Source organism: Telmatherina bonti (assembly GCF_933228915.1).
Source record: "Telmatherina bonti genome assembly, chromosome: 24".
Lineage (NCBI taxonomy): Eukaryota > Metazoa > Chordata > Actinopteri > Atheriniformes > Telmatherinidae > Telmatherina > Telmatherina bonti.
The window spans coordinates 21329304-21342761 of NC_136633.1; the positions used below are offsets into that span (position 1 = coordinate 21329304).

Sequence of the window (13458 nt, forward strand, 5' to 3'; positions counted from 1 at the left end):
CCTGCCAGCTGGTCTTTGTAAGCGTCAGTAATCCATGAAGTCTAGTACTGTGGTGCTTTTCTTCACATCTCTATCCTACTTCATCAGGTCACCCTGTCTGTCCACTTTTAAACAAAACCGAGTGGACAAAGTCCCATTATGTAACATGCAGGATTTGGCTTCTTGGGTGTTTTTTAAAATGTGGTTTTGTTTAGTTGTTACAGAGCAGGCGAAACTATCAGGATAACACATTTTATGGCCAAAACAATTGAATAAATAATTTTAAAACACATTGTTTGCCAAGTGTTGTGCAATATAGTTGTATTTAATCACAGAAACATTTAAATGACAGTAAGCACTGATGGTCTGAACATCATTTCATATATCGTCATGCATTTCGGTGCTGCAGAAGCTAACCTAGGCTTATTCAAGCCAAAGCATCGCTAATATTGTCAAATCAACCTAAATTAAAACTGCATACACCGCCTCTTACTTCATCCAGTTTTTCAAGGTATTCATTATTGCAAAAGCAATTTTCTTCCACTGTGTGTTTGAGTTTCTCATACATCACGGGGAGCAGTGTTATTATATGGCAGAGGTAGTAGTTTTCTCCCCAGGATGACAGTTTGCTTTCCAGCAGGAGCTTTGCTGAGTTTCAAGAATGAACCGGGCCCAGTTGTAGAGTAGATGATAAAGAGCCAGCATGCCGTAGCATCTTCATTTTGCTATGAGCCATCCATCTCATAATAAACCAGCGAAGCTTGAGAAATTTGCTTTTGCAGCAGATACATTTCCTTTGTATACTGCACAGACATACAGTAGTTGTAATCAGTGTGGGAACAGATGTGTGTACTTGTTCTTACACGTTTTTATCTTCCTACCACCCACATAGGGGCCCTTTTCACCTTCAGTCCTTAGCATTTGTTTTGAATGTCTTTTGTGAGAAATTTGCTTCGTTGTTCCTCACGTTGAGCTGCTCATCTGACCCTAACCAGCCCCTACCCAGGCTGCTGCTTTCTCCATATACCTGTAATATATAGGAGCGTCTGATGGCCAAGTTCCCCCATCGTTTTAGCCGCATTGCTCCATCATTTCAGGCTAGTCGCTTAACAGAACTGGCGCCATCGTCCCTTCACACATTGGCAAAGTAGGTTAGCTTGATCACAGACTTCTTATGGCTTCTAAAAATAAGAAGGGATTAATTGTTAAAGGTCAGATCTGACATGATTCTTACCTGACTGTCTCTTCTGCAGCGATTGGCTCCCTCCCAGGGGAGATGATGTGAAATTAAATCCTGCCTCAGAGAGTGGAGCCTGGGCGTCAGTACCATCGGGCGAGGAAGCTTCTGATCTCATTTCACATGATCAGCACTAAAGTGGGACAATATGATTAGCAAGACAATGGTTTGAATTTATAGGCTTGGAGTGGCACCAGGTTAGTGATGATCTCAAAGGGAAGCGTCTCTCATCTGCTGGTTGTCTGTGGCAAATTGGCCTGGATGTGTGACCACAACAACCAACAAATAAGATCAGAATAGCCCATCCATTTGTTGGTAACAGCTTATATGTTTAGGATGTTTAGTACTTGCCGGAATAATTCACAACTGTTCCAGCAGTGATGCAGAACCAGAGTCAGATTTCCCCTTTCTCAGGCACAAAACTTCTCTTTTAAACAAAAAAAACGTGATATTTTTGTCTCAAAATGTTTTTCCAGCAGTCTTTTGCCATGACCGCATGATCTTTAGTAAACTGCAGGCAGGCACTAGTGTTGTTTTTGGCAGTTTTTGCAGAAGTTTTTTCCTCGCAGCCCAAACCTTTTCCACACACAGATTTTGCAGCCATTTATTACCATACATATTACCATGTCATGAAGCAACCCTTCAGGATAAATCTGTCTGTTTAATCAGGTTTTCTTATCTAATGTTGTAGGTTATATTTATGCCGAAATATTCAAGTCGTAGTGAGATCACAAACTTTAAGGGGTTTTCCTAAAGGCCATGTCATGCATTTGCTCCTGGTCTTCTCTATTTTCCATAGCTACGTTTAACTATATAAAATAGAACAAGGATAATATTTTAACCAGAGCTGTAGGTTTTTACAACCCTTCTTTTTCTCCTCCCTCAGTCTGGTGTCCTCAGCCCTTTCTCCCGCCCCGAGTTACTAGCAAAGCATTTCCAGATGTGCCAAGGAAAGAGCTCCCTGCGCAGTAGCTTAGTAATGGATTTCATACTCTCAAGCTAAAGGTCATTTCCTCAGATTGTTGCTTTAACAATTGTCTCCCATCTCTCTCTAGACAACAATCAGACACATGAACCAGTGGCTGTACAGGACAAGGCAGGAAGCGCATGCAAACATTCTCCACATGATTGCAAATTGAAGGCTGCTGTCAATGAGCCGGTACCTAATTGGGGTGGTGTGAGACTAGCGAATATTGCAGGACAGTGGGCAGCGTCATAATCGCATCTGGCACTGGCATATGCATCTGTCTCGTCCCTCTCTGGCGGCTGGATGGCTGCCCAGAATAGTGCTGCGCTGCGCGGTTTTCTATTGGTTGCACCATTTCTCGGTGCACGACTCAACAGGGTAGACTGGACCCTAGGGCGTTTTTTTTTTTTTGGTTGTCAAAGTCCACGTACATGTCTAGTGTCTCACTACACAAAGACTTGCCATTCATTGCTTTGCATGCAACATGTTAGAAAGCCACTGGGCTTGTAGTCGTCCCATGCAAAAAGCACACAGCGGTGAAGGGGGTATTTAGACTCAAGTAGCTTCTGTATAACATCACAACTGCATTTTCTCTGGATTATTAGCCATGTACCCTTTAAATTCAGATTGTCATGCATAAACAGACACTGTTAACCTCTTAAGGCCTGAATTTATCTACAAAAAAAAACCAGACAAAAAAATGGGAAAAAAGGAAGAAATAAATTGATAACAGTAAATCAGGTATATAAAATAAGCCCTTTATTATTGGTCAGTAAAAATAAAAAGGCCAAAGGGAGTTTGTAGCAAGTTTGAGACAATGGACATCAAGATTAAAGCCTTTGATTCATGTTAAATACATTTTTCATTGCAATATTTAGCTAACCTAATTGTTGATTTCTTGTCTTTCTTTTTCCTATCCTTCGTCTCTCTTTTTTTTTTAGGTCACTGACAGAAAGTGCCTTGTGAGAAAACATCCCTACTTGAAGATCAGCGAGTGTTTCTGGAGAGCTCCAGATTTTTCCATCTGGAGTCGTGACAGGACACAGCTCAGCTGCAAGCTCCCCTGACTGCTGGTTTGTCCTTACCTGTGATCCGCTGGAAGAAGCTTTAGAGTTAAAAGGCGACGCTGCTGCACTGCTGGCCAAGGTGCCAAAATTTAAAGAGAGTACGTACTGAAGACTCTATGCTCTCATGTTGTCCTAAACTGTGCCATTGTCCCTCAAAGTAGAATCTATTTTGCTCCCTAACTTCCATCCCTGCAAAGACATCCGCACTCATAAAGAGGACGTTTTGAGGGCGTTTGTACGATCAGTACAGACTGTCCCCATGCATGCCCCCCTCTGCATTGTCAGGGGTCTGCACCTGAGACTTATTGACTGATGAACAAGCTGTTTGACTGACAAACTCCACAACAGCGCAGTTTGCGTATTTCCATGCTCAGGTCACAGAGACTTTCCCAGTCCATTACCTCGACTTCTCTGTTCTGCAAGGACGGCCCTCGTCCACTGACCTGAAGCAGACTATTTATAGCTCCATGTTCCAGCAGTTTTAGCTGTTGCGTGTTTTATTTTATTTTATTTGCCATTTCATTTCCTGCAAGGTTCTGAAAGACCTCAGAGGATAGCCTCCTCCTTAAAGCAAGCGCCCCCGCCCCTCTCTTCCCTAGCTCTTCAGCCATTGCTCTTGACATGGCTCTAAACATAGCGTCGATACGGGACACAAAATGGCTGACCCTGGAAGTGTGCCGGCAGTTTCAGAGAGGGACTTGTTCACGCAGTGATGAAGAATGCAAATTCGCCCACCCACCCAAAAGCTGCCAAGTGGAAAATGGGAGGGTGATCGCCTGCTTTGACTCGTTAAAGGTAAGGACTTGTGTAAATGTGGATTTAATTCTTGACGATTATTGAAATAACTTTAGTTTAATGGTATGAATGCCTCGCTTATGGAACTCTACGTCTTTTCCACAAGATCATAGGACTGACGAAGGATGTAAAACATCCATAAAAATCTGAATTATACCTCTGCAGCGCCACTATAACATCTGATGTAAAATGTTACAGTTTTATGATTCCCAATGGTCGGTGGGTGTAGGTTATCTGCTCAAATTAGCATGTGTGTCAGGTCTCTGTGCTGCGCTGCAGTTAGCAGACCAGCCTGACCTATGAAGCTAAAGGCCAGAGAGGGCCGTTGTCATGTTCACAGCCACCACAGATGTGTGTGTATATGTGTGTGAGAGTTTATACGGTAAGTTCTTATGTTACCATGCCTTGTCCATCGTCAGTACTTCCAGGCGAACATCTGATCGCCTTAAGTCGTTCCAAGGCTTCTATTCTCGGATGCATGTCAGGTGTTGCGCATACAGTCAGCAAACATACAGTCTGAACCTGTTTTGCAACAGACTGAAGAAGAGGTGTACGTTGCAAGATATAAATCTGATTTTTGACAACTTGCACACCCACCCTTTACCAGATCTTATCTGTGCTTTACACAGGAAAAATGTCTTAAATCATCTTAATAACAGACATTTAAAGTCTCCAACTTTATAACAGGGTCAGATCACAAGAACCCCCACATGCTGCATATGAGAGCAACCTATTATTTTTCAAACTGCGTTTGAGTCAGGGGGGAAAAAAACAACAAAAAAACAAAAAAGCAGATGTGACAATGATAAATAGCCAAAGAAACTGGAGCAGAACACCAAAAAAAATGAAGACTTTGTCTTTAGTAACAATAAGCTGTAGCAGCATTTTACATATATAGCAGTGCATTACAGGGATGCAGTGCTGAAGGACTGGATTTAGACGGTTTTTACCCTTAAGACTCTGTTGATTGCTGATGCCCCTGAGCGCTGTCACTTATCTTGTCAACAGAGTGTGTAACTCTGTAGTGAATTGTGATCAATAGTTTACCCTTTAGGCATTCTACCAATGTTATCCATTTCTTTTATATCCTGACCAGAAAGTTTCTAATCCAGATGCTAAATATGGTAAATCCACAGTAGGTGATCCATAACAAAATGATTGTCACATTTTTGTAATACAAATTGATTTCCATTATTTGATATTGTAATATTGCAAACTTTTCACAAGTTAAATTAAATTGGCAGAAATTTCCAGTCAAGATCAATCAAAGATCAGCAAGTGTAATATATATGTAATATGTAAATAGTTTTTGTTGTGTGTTTGTTTCAGTGCCAGTTTCTCTTTTTTGAAAGCCAAAGCTTGAGAGACTGATATGAAAACAAGAAAACAATTGGTCACTGATGTGTGTGTTATTTCTACAAAGGACTGTTAGTAACTAATTATGTTAAAAAAGTGGCTGTATGTTGATTTTTGGTTAAAAGGGTTGGGCTTCCATATGCACTTTTACATTAAGCAACAAAGGAAACCAGAAATAGTGATGAGTGGCTTGGAGTTTTAACTCTTAATGTGGACGGTATTGAACCGTAGAAGTCAGTTCCTGTAAGACGCAGCAAAGCGTGCCGTACAGAAACTGTTACAAGCTGCTCATGTTCAGTTATTTATTTGACACTGTAAATACAAACTGCTTTTTACGTCGCTACCAGCTGCCTTCTTGGCTAAGACTTCATCATAGTGAGGCCCACTCAAGTTATTGCTTGCAGTCCGCCTTGAGTGGCATCCTATCTTAGCTGCCAGAGTTTGTGAGCTGTTATACCGTTATAGTTTAATGAGCAAACAGCTGACCCTAATCAGGACTGATTTGTTGTTGCAACAAGCAGGACAAGACCTTACATGGAGCCGCTGCAAACACCAGAATGACTCCAACAGTCGAGAACTTTTTCGTTTAGACTTTTCTCACTTAAACTTCCTGTTCAGAAACTGTCTTGAGGCAATCCCCCGACAACTCATACATCATCTTTACCTTCATATGTAGAATAAAGGAGAAACCTTTGCATAAAATGTTCCCTAAAGATATCTGTCAGAGGATTCTGACATTTCATAGAAGATCTCCAGTTTATTTAACCTTTAACCCTTGTTCTCTGTCACCATAAAGGAGGGATCCTACCTTGAGAGATTCTCCCTCATGATTCCACGTAAACCTTCATATTCTTTCTTCTGTCATCGGTGACAGTCATGATGATTACGCATCGTGCATTCTTTAAACCATTTCTCCCCAAAAGCTACTTAACCAGAGCATCCAGAAAGTTGTTTTTTTTTTTTTTTTGCTTTGACGCTAGTTTGAAGAATCACTTTGTGTCAACCTGACATCTTTGTCAGCAACAACGAAATGGCGTCATCCTAAAGTTAGCCATAGACGCCTCAATCAGGTCTTTATTTGATTGGCTGGATGTTTGGCCTGGTTAGTGTGAAGAACATGCTTTATAGGAATATTTTGTCTTTGCTGCAGTAGACGAAGTCGGAGTGCTCCTACTTTGGAGAATGTGGAATTTTTTCTTGTGGGTGAAAGCTAAAGAGCTACTCAAGAGTATTACAAACACCCCCACTAAAATGAAACATCCCTTCAAGGTGAAACCAGCACTGTGTTCAGACAAGTCAGGCGAAGATGTCGTAACATGAAATACACGCTTCTATTACAGATCGCTGGCCTAAGTCCAACTGGATGTTCAGCCTAAATTTCACCTCCCCACAATCTGTGTTCTGCATCATCAGTAGTTATCGGAGACACCTCCAGTTACGTGACTGCACATGAAGCTGGTTCTAAGAAAAACCGTGGGAGATTTGCCTGTATCAATACATTTTTTATTCCTCATTCAAGGTAAAGGGCACAAAGCTATTTCTTTTTCTTCCATCTTAAATAAGAAGCCCATGAACTCTTCCTCTTGATGTCACATGGTTCCATTAAGCCTGAAAATGCACACTGCATGTAAAGGATTCAGAACGAGTCTGCTCAAGTGGATGCAGAAACCTTGAATTGTGCTTTGTGTGTCGTAGATACCTCTAAATGCCTCCTCCTAGATCTCTTCATGAGATTTCACGTTTACATGGACTGAAGGATTGACATAGGGAGATTAACACAGTTTATGGGTAAAACTGATCAGATTTAATTAACACGAAACCTGTCATGGTGTCAGTTGTTGTATGGCAGCCAATATAGCACACATTCATATCAGCCTTTTTAGTTTGAATCCGAGTCCGTTTCCTCGGAAAGTTCGCTTTGTTTCGGTAAATGTAAATGCACCAAACCAATTCTGATTCAGATCAAAGAAGCGGACTAGGTCAGCCTACTAACGCCTGTTTCAGGCAGACCAAATACAGGAAGTGGGCTACAAAATTAAGTCACTCAGTGCATTTGGTGTAGTATTACATAACGATGGCGTTAAGGGTCCTCTGCCTCGTCTCTTGTTCATACTGCGCCCATTTTTGCAGTGTATTTCAAAATAAAAACCCTAAACAGTGATAGTTTCCTGCTCCATGTTGAGTTTTCTTCTTCCTCTCTTTTGCTAAATACTAGTGCAGCGCCACCTTTGGTGGGAATGGAGATATATTATTCTAATGATCTTGGTCTATATGGAGACACCCCCTAAAACTGTTGTGTCTTTGAGGTTTCTGCATCGATCTATTTGGATCAGGACTAAATTTAGCAGAAGAGATTAATATGTCATGAAAAGATTACATAGGTTTTTAAAATTGTTATTACTTCCACCCTTTTTTCTCAGATTTTTTTGGGGATTTTGCTACAAAACTATTGACTGTCATATTTGTGAGTTTTGCTAAATCTAACTGGTTTATGATATTATTATTTGAAGTCCTTTAAAGTTGCCTGGGGATACCCATGATCCACAACCCTAACTTATTTGATGTTTAGAAAGACAAAGGCTGTCTACTTTGTTCAGTATACTCTCTCGTCCTCCAAGAAGTATACAGGATTCTCTGTACTTTTATCTCCAACTCACCCCCTCACCCACAAAGTCTTTCCTCGTGACAGCTAAGAGAATGAACGCCTTATTATGCATTAGGAAATGTGTTTCACTCCACGGCAGGCTTATTTTCACCCCATTACACCGTATCATCTTCCTGGGTCTTCTCGTCCTATTGGGTTATCACACTGAGGTTGTCTGCCACCAGGTTTAACTTGGCCAATGATCATAGGGGCCCTTTTAATAAACTTTTGAAACCTAATACTGAAGAGGAAGAGGACTGCAAGGTGTAGTTGTTTGCAAGCCATCATGGGGATATTTTGACTGCTTGGGTTGTTTTCTTCAGGCTCTCCAGCCTTTTTCCAATGTAATCATAAATACTCTCATATTGCTTTATCTCAAACTCAACCTTCATTCATTCATTCATTCATTCATTATCCCAACTGCTTAGTCCGATAAAGGGTTGCGAGGAAGCTGGAGTCTATCCCAGCAGTCTTTGGGCAAAAGGCAGGGTACATTCTGAACAGCTCGCTAGTTTATCACAGGGCCAAAATCAGCATTGGATCATCAAATAATTACCTCACAGCAAGGTTCATTTTGAAAGTATGCAGCCCAGATAAGCTGCATAACCCATAACATAATATTATGTAAATGATTGATATTTTTCCACTTTGCATTTGTCTTTTTCAATGCAGCTTTCAAGCAGCGTAATTACTTTTAAAGCACAGTGGAGTGGGACGACTCAGAAAAGCTGCTTTTGTTGCTACTGGCAAGATGATATAAATTACTTCTATATTTTTTTCTGGGTATGAATTATATTTTAGAGAATGAATCAATTATTGCTCATGTGTAGACATCCATATTTACCCATAAGTCCTGGAGGACAGCCCAGCCTAATCTAAGTCTCAAGCAGACAGTGAAGTCATGAGATCACAGGCTGAGACAGTTGGATCTCGGGGATAATGAGAGGTGTTGTCGGCTTTGAAGCAGCCAAGTTTTAGTCTGGAGCAGAGGAAGATGGTTTTGCATTTTCTGTTACTGTGTTTTGCATGGCCCAAATGATTTCGAGGAACCATCTCTGCTCAATTTCCTCCTTCATAAAGCTCACACTGTCCTGACACTCTCAGCATTTCTTCTGTGTAATGTCCTGGGGTTTATTTTTGTCCCCGACTATACAGTTTGGGGCTTTAGAAATAGTCACCCTATGCTACATTTGCCATTTCTGTAAATAGAACAAGCTGCTTCTTTACTATTCAGCTAATGCTTGATTCATATTTAGTTGCTTTGCCATGACTTTGCCATACGTTTGAGCCTTTCGAAATCGGAATATGACATGCAAATCTAAACGCTTTTAGACAGATATGCTGCCCGCCGCACATAAAATGGCATTCAAATGTCTCATAAAAATGTAAATTTTGTTAGTAAGCATTAGAAGACTTCAATATGTATTGGCTGTAGTTAATCAAACAAAAAGCCGTAAGGTTGTTTTAAGGCAGCCTTTTCCTTTTAGCTCTATGATACTTGTTGCAGCGTGACCATGGAAACCATGACAAAGTGGTAGCTGTGGGTAGATTGGAGGTGGGGGCTGCAGGAAATGAACGAGAATGCCTACCTTAATGGAGTAAATGCAATCACACCGGTCATGTGATGATGTCACATTGGCTGAGCTGCAGACATAAGCCCTTTGTTGATGGTTATCTGTCTTCTTTTCTAGTTCATTCTCTTTCCAGCCAGCTCTGACTATGATGACAGGGTAATGTTTTTCTCTTTTTAATGTCCACATCTTATTTTTTACTGTGTGTAATACACATATTTGATACATAGAAAAGGACAAAGGAGCTTCTTCTTTGTATAATTAACTCCTTAACACCTAAATTCATGTATAGTATTGTATAATTACATAAAAATATAGTTATAGATTTAAAGCAGTAAAAACATATTGTATAAATAATTTTTTTTAAAAAACTAAAATGCAGAAAAAGGTAAGAAAAAAACTAGAATAGAAAACAATTAAATAAATTAAATAAAAATTAACAATTAAAAACAATTAAAAGCTAAAAAAAAAAAAAAAGTGAAAATGTATAGAAAAATAAAAAAAATTATTTTAAGCAAATAAATAAAATTAATTAATTAGATAAAAAGGAAAAAAAGTTGCTTGTGGCAGATCTTTGACAACCTCTTTTAAGGTTTACAGGAGCTTTCCAAAACATCCCTCACACAGCGGATCCGACACCTGATAACACACCCTCTGTTTAGATTTTCAGTCCCTGCTTTTCTTCCACTGGCCACATTTTACCAGGTGACTCCCACGCCTGACTGGGCTTCCATACTCTACAGGGTGGGGATGGGGGGATAGTCTGCTGCACCTTAGCATGGTCATGTTTCGTCTAGTTGTCGGCTGTCAAAAGGAAAGTGGTGGAGCAGGAGAAACAATAGAAGGTACTTTCAGGTGTGTGGAGTGTTTTCTCATTTGTATCACAAGCATAGTGTGGTCCCCTTGGGGGCGAAGCGCCCTGGTTTCCCCAACATGGTAAGAGCATCTTAATCCGAACTCGGCTTAAAAAAGAGCATATTGTAAGTGCTCTTATGAGGTATGGGGCAGCTAAAGGGAGTAAATAAAGACACTAGGGAGCTTGGAAACAAGGGGAGATGTTAATAAGTGTATTAAGCACCGGAGGGAAAGAAACAAATGTGCTAAAAGGAGTTTAAACTTGTGATAGTTTTGGCCAAGCATGGATGCAGGTTTTTATCTGCATCATATTAAAGATGGTTATTAAGGTTTAAAAGGAACAAGTTAGTCCAGATAGAAACCAGCCCAGGAAATTTAACACTGAGAGCTTTTTTTTTTTTTTTTTTTAAAGTTTCATGATTCATCTGACTTGACTGTAATTGTCCCGCTCTAAACTTATTGCATTTGCATTTTTTGTGGAGGGGGGTGGGGGTAAAGGGGGGGTGTCTTTGGGATGCTCCAGTGAACATGAACTTTATGCCGACGGCCTCGGCTCTCTTCTCCTCTCTTGTTTTAAAAGATGGGCTTGGCTACATTCCTCAGTGTAATCCTCTCGAACTGGGACACACCCTGGGTAGAGCAAACATTTGGGGGGGGGTGTATGCAGTACAGCGGTAGCTGGTGTCGCCCCCCCTCTCTCACATACACACACACACAAGGATCCACTGACTTGAGCCTAATGTGAGGCTGCAGTGGATGTGGCATGCTTTGATGAGCCCCTCGGAGACCCCAACTGCAGCCGTTCCTTAAACAGTCTACATGCATGCACACTCCTGTTTCTTGCCTGTGCAAACCATGCCAGATTTCATTTGATCCCCATGATTTCACCCCGTAGAAGAGTTTTGAAAACAGGAAAAGACGGAAGCCGTATCAGACCTACACACAGGACAGACTAAATGTTTTATGCCAAAAGAAGAAAGAAAAAATATCACTTCCTCTTGTGGAAACAAAGGCCTTTTACCTTCTATTATTAGACCAACATGACAAGATGATTTGTAAAAGATGCACTTGAGTAATGTAGAAAAGGTGCTTCACAGCTTATATTTTCTCCTGTTAGGCTTCATGTGCTGATAATACGTTTATCTGTTTAGTTTCCTTTATTTTAACCTACAGTAAAAACTGCCAGTAAATCCAGTGGGGCCCACCTTTTGACTGTAATTGTATTTTTTTTATCAATTTTTGTCTTGATTGGAAACATATTTCTCATGTTTAGCTCCATCACTGACTAGTTTAATTTAATTGTACTCCCACTAATCATCAGTTAGACTCCTAAAGGCTCCTCAATGAAGAACAAGATGTGTGAAATTACATCAGTTTTTTATCTTTTTGCTCAAACTTTATTTATGAAGCACTTCACATACAAATGCAGCTCAAAGTTCTTTACATAATGAACAGAAATTATGAATATATACACAACCAGTCAAAAGTTTGGACTCACTTTTCTGTTAAACCTAATTGGAAAGTGTCTCCAAACCTTTGACTGGTAGTATTTATAACTTTACTATTAAACCCAATGGGAAAGTATACCCAAACTTTTGACTGGTAGTATATATAACTTTCCTATGAAACCCAATGTGAAAGTATGTCCAAACTTTTGACTAGTAGTATATATAACTTTCCTATTAAACCCAATGGGAAAGTGTGTCCAAACATTTGACTGGTAGTATATATAACTTTCCTATTAAACCCAATGGGAAAGTGTGTCCAAACATTTGACTGGTAGTATATATAACTTTCCTATTAAACCCAATGGGAAAGTGTGTCCAAACATTTGACTGGTAGTATATATAACTTTCCTATTAAACCCAATGGGAAAGTATACCCAAACTTTTGACTGGTAGTATATATAACTTTCCTATGAAACCCAATGTGAAAGTATGTCCAAACTTTTGACTAGTAGTATATATAACTTTCCTATTAAACCCAATGGGAAAGTGTGTCCAAACATTTGACTGGTAGTATATATAACTTTCCTATTAAACCCAATGGGAAAATATGTCCAAACCTTTGACTAGTAGTGTATATAAAACCATCACACACTCATTGTTTAAGGAGCTAAGTCAAAACAAAGCTACTGAGATTGCTTGACCCAGGAGTAGTTTTGACACGTCGCTTCACTGTACAACGTTTGATTTCCACTCGGATTACTTCATTGATTCAGATTTAATCAACTTCATTCTTTCATACATAATCTTGAGGCAAACAAACAACTTTAACTCGCGCCCTGCGGTCAAAAACCCTTCGCCCTTCCGGGTCAAACATCTGCCCGATGAGTGAAACATTCCCCCTATATACTTCACCTACCCAGGTAACAACAGCGCCCCCTAACGGCAACAAGTTGGAAAACAGTTAAACAAATTGACTCCTATACTCATATTAAAAACAGTTGCTGATCATACACAACTTTTCACACACACACATTCTCTCTCACATACCAACATAGTACACATATACCCATCCCCAGTCTGTGAAGAAATAAAAAAGCTGAAACAAAACTGCAGGAGAGCAGAAAGACGATGGAGAAAAACTAAACTTGTAGTGCACTATGAAATCCTGCGTGATCACCTAAGAATCTATAATAACACAATAAAACAGGCAAGAACTGATCACTTCTCAAAACTCATAACTGTCAACAAAAGTAATCCAAAGTTCCTTTTTAAAACCATTGATATTTTAATAAACACTGGTTTTAATAAGTCCTCCATGCAACCATCACAAACAGCATGTGAGGACTTTGCAGACCACTTCAGAAGTAAGATCAATGCTATCAGATCCGGTCTTTTATCTAAATGCAGTGTTGATTTTAACAGATCTGAAGCATTGTTTTTACCCGAGGAGAAGCTGGAGAGTTTTGTCCTGGTTGATACAAAGATGCTTGGTCGAGTTTTCTCCCAGCTGAACCCAACAACCTGCCTTTTAGACCCTAT

General features: G+C 40.0%; 1 protein-coding gene across 6 annotated transcripts in view; it reads left to right on the forward strand.

Moving 5' to 3' along the window:
* Positions 1 to 13458, forward strand: part of LOC306773795 (muscleblind-like protein 2a) — a 67856-nt gene that overhangs the window by 6063 nt on the left and 48335 nt on the right. For 5 of the 6 annotated variants that reach the window (XM_079263701.1, XM_079263700.1, XM_079263704.1 and 2 more), the window contains exon 2: positions 3125 to 4045. In XM_079263701.1, the coding sequence (XP_079119827.1) occupies positions 3872 to 4045 (174 nt within the window). In that variant the 5' untranslated portion in view covers positions 3125 to 3871. Of the gene's footprint in view, positions 1 to 2144; positions 2222 to 3124; positions 4046 to 13458 lie in introns of those variants that run through there. The other variant, XM_079263702.1, reaches the window with a different exon arrangement.